Raw genomic sequence first — 18703 nt, forward strand, 5'->3', positions numbered from 1 at the left:
ATATTTATATGCATAAAGACTGCCCTCCATTTATAATACAAAAAAGACAGAAGACATACAATAGAAGAGCAGGAAAAGAAAAGAGATAAGTTTGAAAAGAGCTGTTATATCAGTGAAGGATTTTGGGACAATGGTCTGAGGCCCCAGTAAGCAAAAAAAGAACAAGCCCTTTTTTCCATCACTTCTGCCTATGCCGAGTCCCTGTTGAATTGTGTTAACATCATTTATGAATGAACAGTTGTTATATGGGTTGTTAGACCTGATGGTTTTCGCCTCTGACTTCACTGTCTTTCCCTTTCACCTGGGGAAGGATCCACCAATGAAGGCATTGCAGCAAGAATGAAGAGGGGATTACTTAAAGACTTTGTCTCTTGGCTGTTCTTCCTCATCAGTGGTGGGATTCAAAAAATTATTACTACCAGTTCTATGGCCATGGCCTTGTGGACGTGGTGTGGCTTTGTGGGCGTGGCAGGGGAAGGATACTGCAAGATCCTCAATTCCCTCCCCACTCCTGGGGGAAGGTTACTGCAAAATGCCCATTCCCTCCCTACCCCACTAACCTGCTTTCCAGCTAGGTTCTCCTGTTCAGGGCAACAAAAGAAGATTAGCTGGGAGGCCACGGGGGCAGGCCAGCCTATTTGCCAGTTCTCCAAACTACTCAAAATTTCCACTGAATACCACCTCTGTTCCTCATACTGCTTCCAGCTAGTTTTTGGGCAACAGTCAACATGATCATGTAACTTGCAAGATTCATTGAATGGGAATGCAAGCTACCTTACTCCTGAGCAATTGGTTATCGTCTAGTACTTACAGAAGAGAAGGTAATCAATATGGGGAAAATGGCAAATAAGCAAAAGCATGCTGTTTTTTCTTCCTGAAATGAAATAGTGATGGCCTCCTGAACAAACTTTGAATCCTAGGCAGAAGTTAGTTTAAAAACAGACAAGCAGGGACGTGCAGTCACTAGAGGCAAGGGAGGCGGGGCCTCACAAGTCTCCTGAGGGAAAGGAAAGAGTTTTAAATAATTTTTTAAAAATAATTAAAGCCAGAATAGTTGCTACCAGATTTCAAGTCACAGTGTGGCTTGGTGTCTGCTCTCAGTGTTAACTAGGAGGAGGCCAGAGAACTTGGGGCCTCCTTTGCATAAGGAATTTTTCGCCTTTTAAAGTTAAGAAGGAGTTAAAAAGCAAAAAAATTAATATGCAAAAGAGGCACTGATTCTCCCGCCTCCTGATCTGGGAGCAGCGAATCATGTCTTGCACTTGAGCGACTGCGCAAGTGCAAGGGTGATTCTGGAGAGTTTTCTTTGGCCACCAGCCGCCATTTCTTCAGCAGCAATTTCTTCTCTGCCCAGCATTTTCTACTGGGCGGCTTGTCCCGGCCTGCAGCCAGCCCAGCACCGAGAGGGGGGGAGGAGGAGGAGGAGGAGAAGAGCGGTGAGTCCTTGTGGCTGGCTGGGGAGGGACTCACCGCTCTTCTCCTCCCAGCCAGCCAGCCACCCCCGCCCGACCTGCTCCCTGCCTGGCCGGCCAGCCGGCACAAGGATTCACCGCTCTTCTCCTCCCAGCCAGCCAGCCATCTACCCCTGCCCAACCTGCTCCCTTCCTGGCCGGCCGGCCGGCACAAAGACTCACCGCTCTTCTCCTCCCAGCCAGCCAGCCAGCCCACCCACCCCCGCCCGACCTGCTCCCGCGAATGTCAGCCGGGACGGAGGAGGCGGGGGGCGAGGTGGCAGAGCGCAGCAGCGGCAAGAAGCAACACCTCCGCCGCTGTGTCCAACAGGCATCTCGCATTTATGTCTGTCATAAACGTGAGACGCCTGTCGGACACAGCGGCAGGGACGTTGCTTCTCACCCCTGCTGCGCACTTGCCTCACCAATGGTAACCCTCACTGCACGTCACTGCTGACAAGCTAGTAGTGAATGAAAGTGATGGGTGTGAAAGGAACTCACAAACAGAAGTGTGAGAGGAAGGACCAAAAGCAGAGAAATGGTTGATGTAGGATCTACATAGGGACCAGCAAATTGAGGATATTTATATACCTTTGCGGATGCTCTTGGATAGTGTTGGAATAAGAGGAAATATTATTTTGTATTGTACAATTAATTATGACTTATGCCTATCTCACTAACAGGCTGAGATTGAGATGAAGGCCACATTGTGGGAACAAAGCTGAAAACAGTGCTGACAAGGCATAACTAAGTAGTGCTAAGGGGAAGTGGAGGCAGGACCAAGCGAAGTTATATACAAAATAATCTCAAGAGGAAACTCACATAAGCTAATCATGTTTGCAGCCCAGACATATGCATCTCCACCATTAAATCAGTGTTCAGCATTCAAAGTTCAGTGTTCTGAGATCTTTTTTTTAATCAGTGTTGATATGTTAATAGAAAGAATTCTTGCAATTGGGAATAAAAACATATAATTCTGGATTTCTGCAGAAGGAACAGAATATAGAAAAGCAGACATCAATCCTGGATAAATATAGAGGCTTTTGGAGATTCATACATTTGGTTTATGTAGAAGTCAAGAAAAAAGAGACAAGAAGAGCAGAGAAAAGGAACAGCATAATTACAACATGGGAAAGATGAAATATATTGTACCCGTCCTCATTCAGTGACTGTGTTACATTTCAATGAACAAGTCATTAAACAAAATGGTTGCTAAGTGAATGCATGAAAAGCAGAGAGACAGGGAGAGGGAGAGGGAGGGAGGGAGAGGGTAGAAGCTTCAGAGAGAGATATTCAGACTCAAAATAAGAATTTCCTGAGAGCTACTAAGCAGTGAAACACCTTTATATCTGAAGCAGTGGTGGGATTCAATTTTTTTTACTACCAGTTCTGTGGGTGTGGCGTGGTGTGGCTTGGTGGGCATGGCAGGGAAAGGATACTGTAAAATTCCCTCCCCGCTCCAGGGCAAGGCTACTGCAAAATCTCCATTTCCTCCCAATCAGCTGGGACTCGGAAGACAGATGGGTGGGATCAGTCAGAGGTGGTATTTGCCGGTTCTACTCAAAATTTCCGCTACCAGTTCTCCAGACCTGGTCAGAACCTGCTGAATACCACCTCTGGTCTGAAATCATGGGTGCTCTGTGTCACTGCAGATTTTCAAGCAAAAGTTCAACCATTTGTCTGTGATGGTAATGGAATCCTACAATGGGTCAGGAAAAGATTCCCAGATTACAAGATCTCTAAACCCTCTAAATCAGTGGTCTCCAACCTTGGCAACTTTAAGACCTGTGGACTTCAACTCCCAGAGTTCCTCAGCCAGAAGTCACAGATCTTAAAGTTGCCAAGGTTGGAGACCACTGCTCTAAATGATTCTTCTAACTAAGCCTTTTAGTCACCCACAAAATTAAGTGCAGCCTTTATGGATGAATCACTCTGACTACTCCCTCCTTTCCTTATCTTCTCTACTTATTGAGCTCTAACTTATAGCTGAAGAAATGGGGCACCAAAGGAATAAGTTCTCTTAGTCCGATTTGTTCACAAGGGCAATGCTGATGTTAACCTTCATAGCACAGTTGCAGCTAAATTCCAGTTAAACTCTTTACAAACACCTCCAAAGAGAAACAGCAAAAAGTAGTGAACAAGAGACATTTAACAGAAAACTGGAAACCAAAGGTACCACTGGGACCTGAATTACATATTTATTATACCTAAATACTATCTTTATTTTAGTAGCTTAAAATTGCCACCTTTATTATAAATACCAATACACTTGATCCTTGTGAAGCATATTAGGATAAGAATTTTTTTAGGTATGACAGCACAACATCATTCCCACAGTGGTCACAAGCATAGTGTTACCTGCTTGCCTAGCTAACAGCAATGTGGAAAATATTCTGCCTGTGAAATTTAGGATTTCGCCATCAATGACGTTAATCTCTGTGCTTAACCCTTAATAGAATATTCCTAATAGCTTGTCCCTCTATATGGATAAGACTCTGAGCAGCTGCTATGGGTTGTATCTTCTACCCATCTGTTGAGGCTTACGATACAGTATTTATATTGAAGGACAAAGTCAGAAGGACATTTATGCACACGTGCAGTTTGAAAATACATATTGGTTCATCAGATAAAAGGTAGTATAAATGCCACAAGTATTTGTTCAAAGTTTCTTTTTCTTTTAAGTGAAATCTCTAATTGTTGACACTCTGTGTTGTCATTGCTCTGCCTCCTCTTTTTTTGAAACAGGCTTCCAAAGTTGCACTTTAAACTTTGTTCATTCTTTGTCTTTATCAAAGGGCCACGGTTAGGCAGACAAAATTCAGCAAACTACGCCTAGGGAACAAAAATGGGAATTCGCAAATGGATAATATGCTTTTTCTTATTTGTATTTATGGCTCACTCCGTAGACCTGACAGGTAGGAAGTTTTGCTCACATAATATTAACTCTCACTTTTCAAAAAAAAGAAACAAGAGCACAAGGAAAGGCTATACTAACCTCTTATTAGTCTATACCTTTAAGAGTTAATTCCCCAATAATATTTGTTATTGCACAGGAGGGAAAAATAAATTAGAAGAAGGAAGCTTTATATTACTACTAGCATCCAGAAATGACTCATGCCATTTACCCCTAATAATAAAGTGGGAATCCAATCCAATGCATGATACTTAGAACTTGTCCTATTGAATGCCATAAGACATGCTGCCTAGTTAGACATCAGCCTCAGTTGTAAAACTAAATTAATTGCATTTTGGGTTTTACCAGAAAGAAGTGGGCCATAGAAAGGAAATGGAGTATTTTGCTCTTCTCTGTCTTATTTTCTCTATTGCTACAGTTATTTTACCCGTTCCAGGGAGGTGTGCTTGAAAAACAAAGCCTGCAGATTTGTTTTCATATGAAGCATTGAAACAAAAATAGCTTCTCGTACCTAGAGACATATTTCTGAACAAAAATGAGAGCCTTCCCATCCCTTTATGCAGCACATAGGTGGAGCTCAAAGCTGTTGCCATTCCATCCAATTTACCATTTTAATCCAGCACCAAACATTTTCATTTTGCCATTGTTGAAGGAGAATTTTATGCAGAATTACCATACTATTTTTTGCAGATGCAAACCCTGAGATAAGTAATCCTCCCATGTACCATCTCCCCGTTTCACGGTATTGCAGTATCATCCAACCAGTCATCTTCCAAGGAAGAATATTTTTGGTCTATTCCAGTTGTGGGGCACAAAGGCATGGGGCTGTTTTAAATCTTTTTCCCACTTGAAAGGATGGGCTGAGATGGGGGTGGATTAGGTTTCTGATTTTTCCCTTGTCCTTCTCTTAAGTGTTCCTGAAAACAGAAGATGCAAATCAAGTCCTGACAAGATCCAGACGTGCTGCTTTTATGTTTTTTGAGGAACTTCTCAAGGGCAATTTAGAAAGAGAATGCCTCGAGGAAAGGTGTACCTATGAGGAAGCAAGAGAAGCTTTTGAAAACACAGAAGAAACTGTATGTATTTTAAAACAACATTTCCCATACCGACAAGTTATTTCCTTTATGAGCCAAGCCCGTTTGATGGCATTTCAATCGAAGTATGTCCACCGCTGTAATATCTGCAGACAATTCATTCTGGAATCATTCTAAACCGTTTCTATACAACACCCTGGTTAAGCAGAAGGCTTAACCAGGGTGTTATGTTTGCATTCCATATAATTCAGCTTGACCCCTGTTGACCACTTTAGGTTAATGCAGGCATGCCTTTTCCACTTCAAGGTTTTAATTTTTATATTTAAATATTTTCCTATGTTTCATAAATAATTCAAAGTGGTGAACTTATCTAGCATCCTTTCTCCTCCTATTTTCCCCATAACAGTTGGGTGGGAGAGCATGACTGACCCAAGGTGTCCCAGCTAGCTTTCTTGCCTGAGGCAGGACTAGAACTTAACAGTCTTCTAGTTTCTAGCCGGGGTCCTTAACCCCTAAACTAAACTGGACCAAATGTTCAGTGCAAGGAAGCAAACAAACCTGGGGGGAAACCATCAATCCCTGCTCATAATACACAGCACCATTTGCCAGTACTGTTCCTATGAAAGCAGCATATTTTTATGTTGATGTTGTTTTTGGTCAGTTCAGGAGGTGATGCATGGTACTTTAAGTTGACTGTGGGGAAGAGCCCCAAACTGGGAGACAGCACAGTTAGTGTTCTTAAGAGCAGAGAAAATATACAAGGGCAATAATATGTTTGTGATTTGCTGCAGCCTATCTGTGCAAAAAAGAAAAGAAAAAAAGGAATGGCATAATCATATCTATGTCTATTTGGGAATAGGACTCAGAGAGTTGAAAGATGTTGACCAAAAGCTAGAGATTGGTAAACTTTACACTGCAGTGAAGAGCAGCTGTCTTATGTCCGCTACAATCAGTCATTTTTAGATGTCTGCCGAGTCACAAGAAAACAATTACATTTCTTTTTTTCCAGAATAAATTTTGGAATGTCTACCTTGGTGAGTATCTAAGAAGAAATTTAGAAATACTTTGTAACTGAAGAATTCTCAATGTTTATGTTATATTTTAAATCACCAGCTGTGCTGGTATAATTTACTATTCCAAAGGACACCCAAGATGCTGTCGTTAATGCAAACTTTGCTTCTTTATTCTTAGTCTCCTTTGGGAGGGAGGGAGGGAGGGAGGGAGGGAGGGAGGGAGAGAGGGAGGGAGGGAGAGAGGGAAGAAGGAAGGAAGGAAGGAAGGAAGGAAGGAAGGAAGGAATTCTAGCCAGTGCTATTAATCCAGATTCATTGCTTTAAAATGAAAGAGTTTTCAACATTTCCAGACTAGCCTTGCAGCAGTAATAAACAAACATAGAAATGTTGTAATTTAGTATTTTCTTTTTAAAAAAATACTCTTCGGGTCTGCTCATCCTGCACTCAGTTTGTTATGTTTATTTTTGCAACAAATATATCCCTAGGAATACATTTTTGTTTCTTGTTTGATCTGCTTGATTTTTTTCCAGAAAAATACATCAAATCTTTCTTTAGAAAAACACTAAGGCCTTTTTTCAGATGCCTTACTAACAGAATAATCTCAAATCAGCTGAGAAGCATTTCAAAATAATCTTATTTATGCATGTTTTTTTTAAATTACCTTGAATTTCCTTCAGAAGGGAAATTCAGCCTGATTTTATTGACAGCCAAACAAGAGAATTGGCTAAAATTACACAATTATTAAATTTTAATCATAATAAAAATAATTTATCTAGTCGCTTTTGGAAGTAATCCACATGTCTCAGCTTGGTTTTGCAGACAGTAGTCTGCCTAATTATTACAGAAAAATGCAAAAGGAGTGATGACTATAAATTAAGGATTTTGTTAAACAAACAAGCAAATGTGCAAAAGCTTCTTTCTACTTACATTTCTTTCATTTCTAAACAGTATCAGAAAACAGTAGAAAACAACATTTTTTTCAGTACTACTCCCCAAGTGACATTCTTAAATCATTGCTCCAGCAACTCTTACAAAATGAAGATTTTTGTTTTGTTTCAAAAAATGCTTTCTCCCTTAACAAAAGATGCTTGATGCCTGATATAAAAACTAAGAACAGAATTGTTGCAAGCAGAATTTGATCTGCTTGAGTTATAAAAGAAAAATTATTTTTCAGATATGGTTGATTTTCACCCACCTTTACCTGAGCCCATTGGTTTCTTTTCAGAATATTTGAAATCTGATCTTTCTTGCACTTTTATTGCTGCTGCTATTCCCCCCCCCCCCCCCATAAGAGTATTTTAACAGATATGTTGCAGCCTTACCAGGCATCCTCAGTCTTTTAGGGCTACTGACATTCAGGGATAACATGACAGGACCCAATGGCGGGGTGAAGCCTATTATATCAGAAAGCAAAGAAAGGGTTTTGTTGCCAACAACCATATGTATTGTGACTACAACTGGCCCTGCTGATTAGAAAGTTGGGGGAGGGATTCCCAACACATCTAGAGAATGCCTGAGTGGTGAACAGCATTCAGCATAGAAGAAATGATTTCAAAAATTTAAATTGAGCCTAAGAAACTCTTTGTAAAACTTGCTTAGTAGCTTACAGATAAACATATGAAGAGGAACCAAATATAAGCTCCCTTGTTAGAAAATTCTAAATGCAGTTGTTTGGTATTTTTCCCCCCAGGTGGTATCCGGTGCTCTTCCAGTCCCTGTCTTCATAATGGTGTATGCAGGGACACTATTCGCAGCTATACATGTGATTGTAGAGATGACTTTGAAGGAATAAACTGTGCTTTTGGTAAAAACCAGTTTTTATTTAATCAACCAGAACATGTGCCATTAATTCTTATGAGAAATTAGTAATGCTTTAATAATGAAGATGCTATAAGGAATATAGTTTGCTTTGCTGCCTTCCAATACTAGTGTCAAAAAGAATTTATAATAAATATGCAGTCACAATGGACATTTTTCTCTTTAAATCCTTCTGTTTTTCAAGCAGAGATATTTGTCTGGGTCTAGAATAACTCAGCTGCAAACTAAGGGCTGGGATGCACTCAGGGGTGGGCTGCTACAGATTTCCCGGGTTTGGGAAATCTGTAGCTAACGTTATGGCTGGTTTGGAGAACCACCAAATCCCACCCCTGGCTGGCCCTGCCCACCTGTCCTCCCACCCCACCCCTCCTAGGAGTCTTCACGTGGCCCATTTTGGATGTGAGGTAAGTGCAGAGCCCGTGTGGAGGCTTGGGGAGGAGGAAAAATGGGTCTCACGGAAGTTCTGGAAGGGGGTGGGCCTCTGTAGCTCTGGGGAGGCTGTTTTCGCCCTCCCAGAGGCTCAAAGAAATCCTCTGGAGCCTGGGGAAGGTGAAAACACGCCCCCACCCCCGCCATGGTACAGGAGGCTGACTAGGCCATATCCACCATGGCCACACCCATCCAGCAACTGAGCAGAGAACCTGTTGCTGAAATTTTTGAGACCCACCCCTGGATCCACTGGCAGTTCATTAGATAAGGAGTGTGGATTTGATTTTGCCCAGCCAGATCCCCTTCCTCTGCAGCATTTCAGGAGATTCTCCCCAGCCCCCATAGATTTTTAGGAGAAAAAACTTGCTGCCACATTGTTTTGGTGGCATCAAGGACAAGAATGCTGACAATGGGGTATTATGTATGTTTGTTGCCTGGAATAATAAACTTGGGATAAAAACCTAATAAAATATCACAGAGAAATAGTACTTTCTCTTCTTTGTCCCAAATCGCTTGCCATGGTTGAAGAATTCTCACTTCCCTTTCCCTTTTTTTTTCCTTTTGGACTACAATACAGACCTTTTCCTTCCAATATTATCTCTCTGAAGACAAACCACACAATAACACTCCTAAGATTTTCCATGGGTATTGTGCACATGCATTTGCAAAATGAAAAGTACAATTAGTCTTTAATAGGCCATCTATTTTTATGAGGGCAGTAAAGGGGAAAATGATTTCAAAAGAATTACTCACAGCCCATCTAATGATATCACTATCTTGCCATACTTCATAGAAAACTACACTGTATTTTATTCATACTGTAAATGAACTGAAGTTCTGATTAATCGGTGCAGTGAAAATTACGACAATGTGGAATGTTTTGGCCAGAGATACAAAATCGTTTTGCCATGATTTACCCACAACTAAATACAATCCAGCCATTTTAGTCCATTGTGGGGCTTTTTCCACTCTTAGTTTCTCAAATCTACTACCAAAATTTAAAGCTGACTGTATACATGTGATTCATTCCAAAATTAGTCATACCATAGTCTGAGAAGGGTGGCACATAACAATGGCACTTTATACAATGATTTCAGTGAATTTTCTCTATGACTAAATCTGGGTGCCGCTCATCATTCTCCAGAGCACAGCTGCAGCTTTTGATTCCAAAATAACCTTACCAATAACTTGCAGTTACAAAGAATCTGTATATCTCACAGAAATAGAGTATCTGGCAAATGGTATTTGCAGAAATAAATTGGGGGAAAAAATAGCCACTTAAAAATGGACAAATATTAGAGAAACAAAGTCCTTGCTGGTTTTTTTTTTAATAGAATAATTTGATTTCTTACTTCCCATTTCATGTTTATCTTGTAAAAGTTATATTTTATTTCTATAGCTAAAAATGAGTGCCGCCACGAAATCAACACAGGGTGTCAGCACTTCTGCTATCCAGAATCCAACTTTTATCGCTGTTCATGTGCCCAAGGCTATACATTGGGGGAAGACGATAAATTATGCATTGCAGAAGGTAGGTAGATTTTTTTAAAAAAAGATATCTTGGAAGATAACCCAGGAGTCAATATTGTATGCATATTAAACAAATGAACTGAAATTATTTCAGTTAAGTTTATTTGTCAGTATCTGAGGTTGCATTAAGGACTGGGAGAAGATCATATATTGCAATAATCCCTTCATTGAGTATCTGTGCAAAATGTAGCTCATTCTAAACATAATAGGCAATGTAAACACAACTCACTGTCAGTCCTTTTAGAGGAGGCTGAGTCTCCAGTCATAAGGAATAATGAACAGTTTTGATCCTATTGCAGCTCTCTTCTACAATGACTACAGAAAAAAGGCAACTATCAGAAAACAAGAACATATATAACAGAATAACTAAGTTGGAAGGGATCTTGGAGGTCTTCTAGTCCAGGGATAGGCAACCTTAAATACTCAAACAGCCACAAAGGTCCTAACCGGAAGCCCCCTGTTCAATTCTAGAGCCGACCAGAAGTCCGGTTCCTCCACCATAGTCTCCTCCTAACACAGTGGTGTCTTTTTTTTTCTACCTATCCTAACCAAAAGCCTATCAATTGTGGAGCCAACTGGCAATAGGGAGCCGCAGCAGGGGAATGAAAGAGCCAGATGTGGCTCCAGAGCTGCAGATTGCTGACCCCTGTTCTAGTCCAACCCCTTGCTCAAGCAGAAAACCCTATACCTTTTCAGACAAATGGCTGCCCAATCTTTTGTTTAAAACTTCTGGAGACAAGTTGTTGCACTGATTAATTGTTCTTGCTGCTAGAAAATGTTTCCTTATTTCTAGGTTGCATCTCTCCTTGAATAGTTTCCATCCATTGCTTCTTGTCCTGCCTTCAGATGCTTTGGAAAATAGCATGACTCCCTTCTTTATGGCAACTTGTTAGATATTGGAACACTGCTATCGTGTCACCCCTATTCCTTCTTTTCATTAAACTGAACATACCCAATTTTTGCAATTCTTCAGCATGTTTTAGCTTTCAGTCCAGTGGTGGGATTCAAACATTTTTACTACTGGTTCTGTGGGTGTGGCTTGGTGGGTTTGGCAGGGGAAGGTTACTGCAAAATCCCCATTCCCTCCCGATCAGCTGGAACTCGGAAGGCAGAGAATAGATGGGGGCACGGCCAGTCAGATATGGTATTTACTGTTTCTCAGAATTTCCGCTATCGGTTCTCCAGAACTGGTCAGAACCTGCTAAATACGAACTCTATTTCAGTCCCTAATCATCTTTACTGCTCTTCTCTGCACTCTTTCTAGTTTTATTTTAAATTTCTCTATTTCTACATTTTAAAGCAATAAAGCTTGGGAGACAATTGCCGCCTCCCCTAAACAGAATATCAAAGTTTTGTGGGGGGGTGGGGAATAATCTAATTCCAAAGATGTTACACTATACAGACTGCAAATGGTAGCGAAATAGTTAAGGTGTGCTTGCTTTCATCAACCAAAGTCCCAATTTCTTGTTTAAAAAAACATTTATTTTAATCAAATTTAACAATTTTAATCAAAGTTACTTTTGGAATCTACCCATTAAAAAATGACATTGTTTTCTTTTCTTGCAATATATTGCCAGATGAATGTGCCTGTGGAAGATTTCAGAAACCTCTTTCATGTCCACCCTATCCAGATGATGGAGAATTCCCCTGGCAGGTACCCAAAGGGATGAGGGAGCTCCTGATTTGGTCTGGCTGGGCTCAAATGTAAACTTGTAATGCTTACAGGTGGTCAAATCCAAATCATGATTGTAGATCAGAAAAGTAAAATTTTAAATATAAATTACAAAACAAAATTAAAATTAGCTTAGGGCAGGGCTCCCGGCCCATGGGCCGGATGCATCATGCGCTGGGCACGCCCACGCCCAGTTTAACGAAGGGTGGAAAGCCCCGATACATCACATGATGTCTCCGTGACGTGAGTTTGACACCCCTGGTTTAGGCAGTCAACTGATATGTCTTTACTGCTGCCCACCAATAGATGGCAGCTCTCTTTATTTCATCTCTGCCCTTAGGCTGAGAAGAGTTAACATATTCAAATAATTCACATATTTCATGGTAATGAGCATTTTGGAGCTCCCTTTGAGGGAGCTAATTCTGACCTTTTGGCTAAGATGAAGTGTAGTGTGCACTGTTTAAAACTCTGTGGCATCAGAGAGAACATCAAATTCTTGTATTATTTTTGGAATTCTACTCAAACAATGGCAAACAACATTTTTTAAGAGAATTAAAGCTGGGTAATCCTTCTTCTTATCCATTTGCGATTGGCATGAATTTTTGCTAGTTCCCTAATCTGGATTTTCTACCCCATATTCCTTCCGAAATCCCAACTGGCATAATTCTGCAGGGAATAATCAGAACTGCAGAAAAAACAATTACTGCCAAGCTGCTTTCCATTGACGATCTGTACACTGCACGAGTCAAAAAGAGGGCCGTGAAAATATTTACCCCTTGCATCCTGGACATAAATTGTTTCAACTCCTCCCCTCAAAACGACGCTATAGAGCACTGCACACCACGACAACTAGACACAAGAACAGTTTTTCCCCATCACTCTGCTAAACAAATAATTCCCTCACCACTGTCAAACCATTCACTAAGGCTGCATTACTATTAGTCTTCTCATCTTTCGTATCACCCATCTCCTCCCACTTATGACTGCAGGACTGTAACTTTGTTGCTTGTATCCTTACAATTTATATTGATATTGTTTCCTGATTAGTTATTTATTTATTTATTTATTTATTAATAAAATTTATAGGCTGCCCAATCCCGAAGGACTCCGGGCGGCTTACAAAAGAAGAGGAAGAGAAGTAATAAAGAAAAATAAAAAAAGATAGATGTATTTTAAAAATCACAACATACATTCGTTCTGATCGGGGCCGGACCTCAACAATGAGGTCAACAGCCCCAGGCCTGCCGGAATAGCCAGGTTTTAACAGCTTTTCTGAAGGCCATGAGAGTGTACCCTATGACTATCATTAAGTGTTGAACCTTATGATTCTTGACGAATGTATCTTGTCTTTTTATGTACATTGAGAGCAGTGGTGGGTTGCAGGAGGTATGCCCCGGTATGGGTGTACCGGAGCCTGTCTGGAGCACCGGGTACTGTTCCAGTATGGTGCTGCGGAGGGCCCACCTGCCCACCCGCGCTCCTTACCTGTCTTTATACCCTTCGGCTCTTCCACGCATGGCACATACAGCGCCCTACGCGATACTCCGGTGAGCAGCTGAAGCATTGCGGAGGCTCGTGGAGGCGTCGCTGGATGGTAAGACGCATGTGCACGGTGCATGTGTGTGTGCACACACTGCGCACGTTCATGTGGAGGACGCTGGGCCCCGTTGCAACCGGTACCCACCACTGATTGAGAGCATATGCACCAAAGACAAATTCCTTGTTTGTCCAATCACACTTGGCCAATAAAGAATTCTGTCTATTCTATAACCCAAATGTTGGCTTAAAATCATGAGTTTGGGAGCCCCTTTTCCAACTAACAAATTTTTATTAAAAGGCCAAAGCTGCTATAACAGCAATAGCGAACCTTTTTTGGCTCGTGTGCCATAAGTGGGGGAGCGCAGGGGAGGGTCATGTGTGGGCGTGCCGCACCCATAATGCAATATGCAACCCCCCCCCAGTGCGCATGCGTGCACTACAGGCATGACCCATTTTTTGCATGCTTTTTTCGCCCTCCCTAGGCTCCAGAGGCTTTATAGGAGCCTGGGGAGGGCAAAAACAGCCTCCCCCACCACTCTGGACGTCCTCTGGAGGCTTCAGGGACCTTCAAGAGGCTTCCCTGAAGCCTCCAGAGCAGTCAAAATGACCCTCCGAGCAAACCGGAAGTCATTCTGATTTGCTCAGAGGGTTGTTTTAAGTGCTCCAGTCAAAACGACCCTCCGAGCAAACCGGAAGTCCGTTCCCAAATTTTTGGTTTGCCCGTAGGGCTGGGTTTTTTTTGTGCTCCGGGGGCTTCACAGAAGCTCATGAAGCCTCTGGAGGGCCTCCGGAAGGGGCAGGGGAGGCTCTTTTCTCCCTCCCCAGGCTCCTATAAAGCCTCTGGAGCCTGGGGAGGGAGAAAAATGGCTTTAAAAAATGGTGAACTCAGCTGGCCACCGTGCACATGCACGCTGGCCAGCTGACAGGGCAGCGCCTCGTGTACCCTGACAAATGGCTCCCTGTGCCACCTGTGGCACGCGTGCCATAGGTTCGCCATCACTGTGCTATAAGCTGCAGAGTTTTTCTCCTAGATTGACTTACCAACTATCCAGTTCATAAAAAAGATTACAGCTGCTAGTTAGTTCTCCTTATGAATCAATGTTCCATAAAACTGCAATACCAACAGCAATGGGCAATGAAATAGCAATGTATCCTGTCTAGCGGGTGTATAGGTAGTCCTTGACTTATAATCGGTCACTTAGTGAACATTCAAAGTAGCAACAGATCCCCAAAAGGTACCTATGATCCAGTTCCTGAATTTTGACAGTCAGACTCACCAGTGGTCATGTATTTCGTCTATTCAGCCAGCCCATATTTATGGCCATTTGCAGCGTCCCATTGTCATGATGATTTATTATGATTTTGCCAGAAACAGGTGTTTACTTCCAGCTTTCATAAAAATCAGCAAATAATGGGCTTGCTTAATGACCAGTTTTTGCTTAGCGACTGCAGATTCACTTAATGATGCAAAAAGGTCATAAAATTAAATCAGCATGTGATGACTGCTTTACAATTACTACTTATTACCATAATGGGCGGGTTACCTGTAGTGAGCAAAAGAAATGCTGGTTTGCTTTGTTTTTAAGGTCTTGCTGTTAAATTCAGAAAAAAAATGGATCTGTGGAGGTGTTCTCCTGAAAAATAACTTTGTATTGACTACAGCTGAATGTGCCCTGCTGTCTCCTGTTAGTGTTGTGGTTGGTAAGTAACTTACTGACTGTTTCTCTCGGTATTGGGAATTTCAAAGAAATAGAAACTCAAAACATGTCAAGTAAAAGTATTAGTAGACTCAGAATGTTCACCTGCAAACTTGCCATGCTATAGTTAGTAAGTAAGTAAGTAAGTAAGTAAGTAAGTAAGTAAGTAAGTAAGTAAGTATGTAAGTATGTATGTATGTATGTATGTATGTATGAGTGGTGGGATTAAAAAAAATTACTACCAGGTTTTGTGGCTGTGGCTTGGTGGGCGTGGCAGGGGAAGGTTACTGCGAAATCCCCAGTCCCTACCGATCAGCTGGGACTCAGGAGGCAGAGAATAGATGGGGGCGGGGCCAGTCAGAGGTGGTATTTACCGGTTCTCCAAACTACTCAAAAATTCTGCTACCGGTTCTCCAGAACTGGTCAGAACCTGCTGAATATCAACTCTAGTATGGATGTATGGTAGACAGACACTATCACATTAACTGCTAACACCCAGCCAGCTTTGCCTAATCTCAAAAGTTGTCAGCCATCATTAATGAATTAATTTGGAAGGGAGACTTCGTAAGAAAATCCCAGGGCTATTCTAGAAAATCCAAGAACATTGTGGAAGGTAATTATGACATAGTGCTTTTCAGTCTTCCCAAGAAAATTGCATGGTGCAGTCATACCACCATAAATCAAGCTTGGATCAAGGAAGCTTTTTAAGTGTTTATTTAAGGCAGCAAGGAACAGCAAAGAAAAATTAAGGCATAGCATTTCCCCAGCACAAACATGTATCATGTGGCTACAGTGATGCTAAAAAAGAAAATTATCTTTAAAAAATCATATTAATTGAAATCTCACAAGATTACTGAGATTTCTGTCTTCTCACATGACTGGGTGTTAAAATCTTATTTGATTTGATAATCTGTGGCTATTTATTTATTCCTCCCTAGTGTCAATGAAGATCACATGATGTAGAAAAGTTGTCAAGCTGTGGTCCGATGTGATAGTGGATATAATCATTATGTTATTATTCCCTATGTGGCAATTCCATTCATACAAATTGCATCATGCAAGAAATGATGGGTTGAAGTGCGTTTGCTACAATCTGACTATAGGTATTGTTGCAGACACTGTTCCAGTCACTGCAGCCCCCCTCCCTCTCCAACCATTCCTCCTATGTGTAACAAAGGTTGCTGTTGTGGCCGGACAGTGAGGAGGTTGGGGAGGAATGTGGGCCAGTCCTGGAGTCTGGGGAAGGCTCTGATGAGGGCTCTGTGTAAGAGGCAGAGAGGGAGCCAGAGTCGTATGCCAGTTATCAGCTGCCTTCAGAGTCAGACATCAGTGAGGCAGACGAAAAGCTGGATCCTGTTCCCAGTGTGCGCATGACTGGCTCCTCCCAGAGGAAATAAAAGAGGAGCAAAAAAGGAGTGGAGTTTGCAGGAGACAATTAGTTCACTTAATTGGTTTGTGACTCTCCAAGACTCCTTGCTAAGTGTTGCAGATATCGGCCTGTCAGCTCTCCAAGCCAGATAAGGTCTGTGACTGTAAATCCTCCCTTGAAAGACTTTGCTGGATGTGAATGAGCAGAATTCACAGTAAATTAATAAAAGGGTTTTTTGTCAGGACAAGGTGTTTGCTTCATGCTCTTGGGAAGCCTAGGTCAGAACAGTTGCCAACATGGATATTCCACTATGTGAAATCAGTGCCACCTCTTCTCTTTTCATGATGCTATATAAAATCGTGGCACGACATAACCGCGGTAGACTAAAGCACGCCGACAACACCGCGCCGACAGAAGCGTGATTTAACTTAAGGTAAGGTTTAGGGTTAGGTTTAGGGTAGGTTTAGCGTTAGGTTTAGGGTTAGGTTTAGGTTTATTTTTAGGGTTATGTTACAGCACGCTTCTGTCAGCGCGCTGTTGTCGGCGCGCTGTTGTCGCGCGGTTTTGACGGTGCGGTTTTGTCACCGCGCTTTAGTCACACGCGCTTTAGTCTACCGCGGTTTTGTGGTGGAACCATATAAAATTAGTGGTTTCACGCTTTTTATTGGTAGGACTAGGTTGGGCTACGTCCATTATTAATTCTTCTTATTTCAGCCCTAGTTCAATAGGTCTAGAGCCAACATGTACCATTTTTTCTTTATTTTGTACACTTTATCCAGGTGATTGTCTACACTTTTGAGCAAAGTAAAAAAAAAAATTGCTATCTTTGTTTTACTGAAGTCCATAGATCCCAAAAGAGATGCATAATCTATAAGCATTACTGCACTAATAACTTCAGTTGTATATATTTAAATGTTTTTAAGACACCATTGTCCTCTCTGTGCTTATTTTTCTCTATTCCATAACATTAGCAACTTAACTGGTGTGAGCAAGATGGCATTTTTCATTTGTTTAATGTAAACCCAGTTGAAAGAAAAGCCACTGTCAGCCTCTGCTTCGCTCGCTTGCTATCGGCTGCCATAGAAACGGCAAGGATGGGGGCATGGTATTGGGAAAGGGAGTGTTGTTCTCACCATCCTCTGCGCATGCTGATGGCTGATGTTTGGACTTGGTCAAGGCCAACTGTCTCGCATATCAATCTGATGAGGCCCTTTGAAGATGCACCCCGCATGACACCTTAGGGAGTTGCAGATTGGACACTGGGCTGGGGTAACTGGGGTGAGGGGCTGGGCAATTATTTGATATGTACGTGTTCACACCTTTCTGGCTCAGATCTTGCTTTCCTTTTTGCTGCTTTCAATTCATATCTAGTAAAAGTACTTTATCTCGATTCAAACGAAGTTGAGGTTTTTCTTTCTTGGATATAGAGAGAGGCATGCCTGACAGCTACTGTAATGACCAATGAATACACTTTTCTCTGTTCAGGAATCAACAATCTGCAAGGACTGAATCAAGTAATACCAGTGAAAGAGTCTAATATACACATCCGCTATGACAACACCACTGGCGAGAACAACCTGGCTTTGCTTGAGCTTAGCAGCCAAAGTGACTGCAACAGGGACCATCTACCCATATGCATTCCAGAAAGGGATTTTGCAGAGCATGTCTTGATTTCACAAATGGAAGGTAGACTTAGTGGCTGGAATGGAAACAGAAGTCATCTGACACCTACCTTAGTACAGTGGCCTATTTCCTACCTCAGTGAAAATGATTGCAAGCAAATTCTGAACAGAAATCTGATAACAAGAGAATACTGTGGCTACAGTCACACGCAAACCAAGGAGATGCCTGTGGGGGGAAGTTTTGTTGCTGTTCCCTATAAAGGAACATGGTTTCTCACCGGAGTTTTAGAACCATGGGCAACCAAATCAGTTAACTGGAAAACACTTATATTTACCAAGACCTCAAGATACATAATGTGGTTTAAACGAATAATGGGATAATGAAATATAAAAACAAAATATATGTATAGAAAATGAATATCCAGCATATAACATATTCAGGTTTGAACTACTACTGTAAATATGATGTATGCCTATCTATGAAAATAAAACTGTTTGCCTTCCATGAACAAAGCAATATTCATTTCATTTGCCTCTGTGGAAAGATTTCATAGAACATCAGTATACTGTTCCCAGTATAAATCAAAGTACTTATCAAAATACTAATCTTACCAA

The 18703-nt window shown here is 41.6% G+C and overlaps 1 protein-coding gene across 1 annotated transcript; it reads left to right on the forward strand.

Moving 5' to 3' along the window:
* The first annotated feature begins 4233 nt into the window (after window positions 1-4233).
* Window positions 4234-18635, forward strand: PROZ (protein Z, vitamin K dependent plasma glycoprotein). The gene is made up of 8 exons (XM_087726640.1): window positions 4234-4366; window positions 5278-5441; window positions 6409-6433; window positions 8103-8216; window positions 10059-10190; window positions 11767-11843; window positions 14987-15101; window positions 17952-18635. Exons 1-8 carry the CDS (start codon window positions 4297-4299, stop codon window positions 18467-18469), a joined length of 1215 nt encoding a protein of 404 aa, XP_087582766.1. The 5' UTR covers window positions 4234-4296; the 3' UTR covers window positions 18470-18635.
* The last annotated feature ends 68 nt before the right edge of the window (window positions 18636-18703 follow it).

The sequence above is a fragment of the Thamnophis sirtalis genome, unplaced genomic scaffold (genome assembly GCF_051295495.1).
Source record: "Thamnophis sirtalis isolate CommonGarterSnake01/CBP01778 unplaced genomic scaffold, rThaSir2_p1.2 scaffold_12, whole genome shotgun sequence".
NCBI lineage: Eukaryota > Metazoa > Chordata > Lepidosauria > Squamata > Natricidae > Thamnophis > Thamnophis sirtalis.

Excerpts from the sequence above, each read along its gene's own strand:
- PROZ (XM_087726640.1), top strand. The coding sequence starts at position 4,297 with ATGGGAATTCGCAAATGGATAATATGCTTTTTCTTATTTGTATTTATG. Across the intron at positions 11,844-14,986 it reads ATGGAGAATTCCCCTGGCAG|GTCTTGCTGTTAAATTCAGA; the intron begins GTACCCAAAGGG and ends TTTGTTTTTAAG. Across the intron at positions 15,102-17,951 it reads TCCTGTTAGTGTTGTGGTTG|GAATCAACAATCTGCAAGGA; the intron begins GTAAGTAACTTA and ends TTCTCTGTTCAG.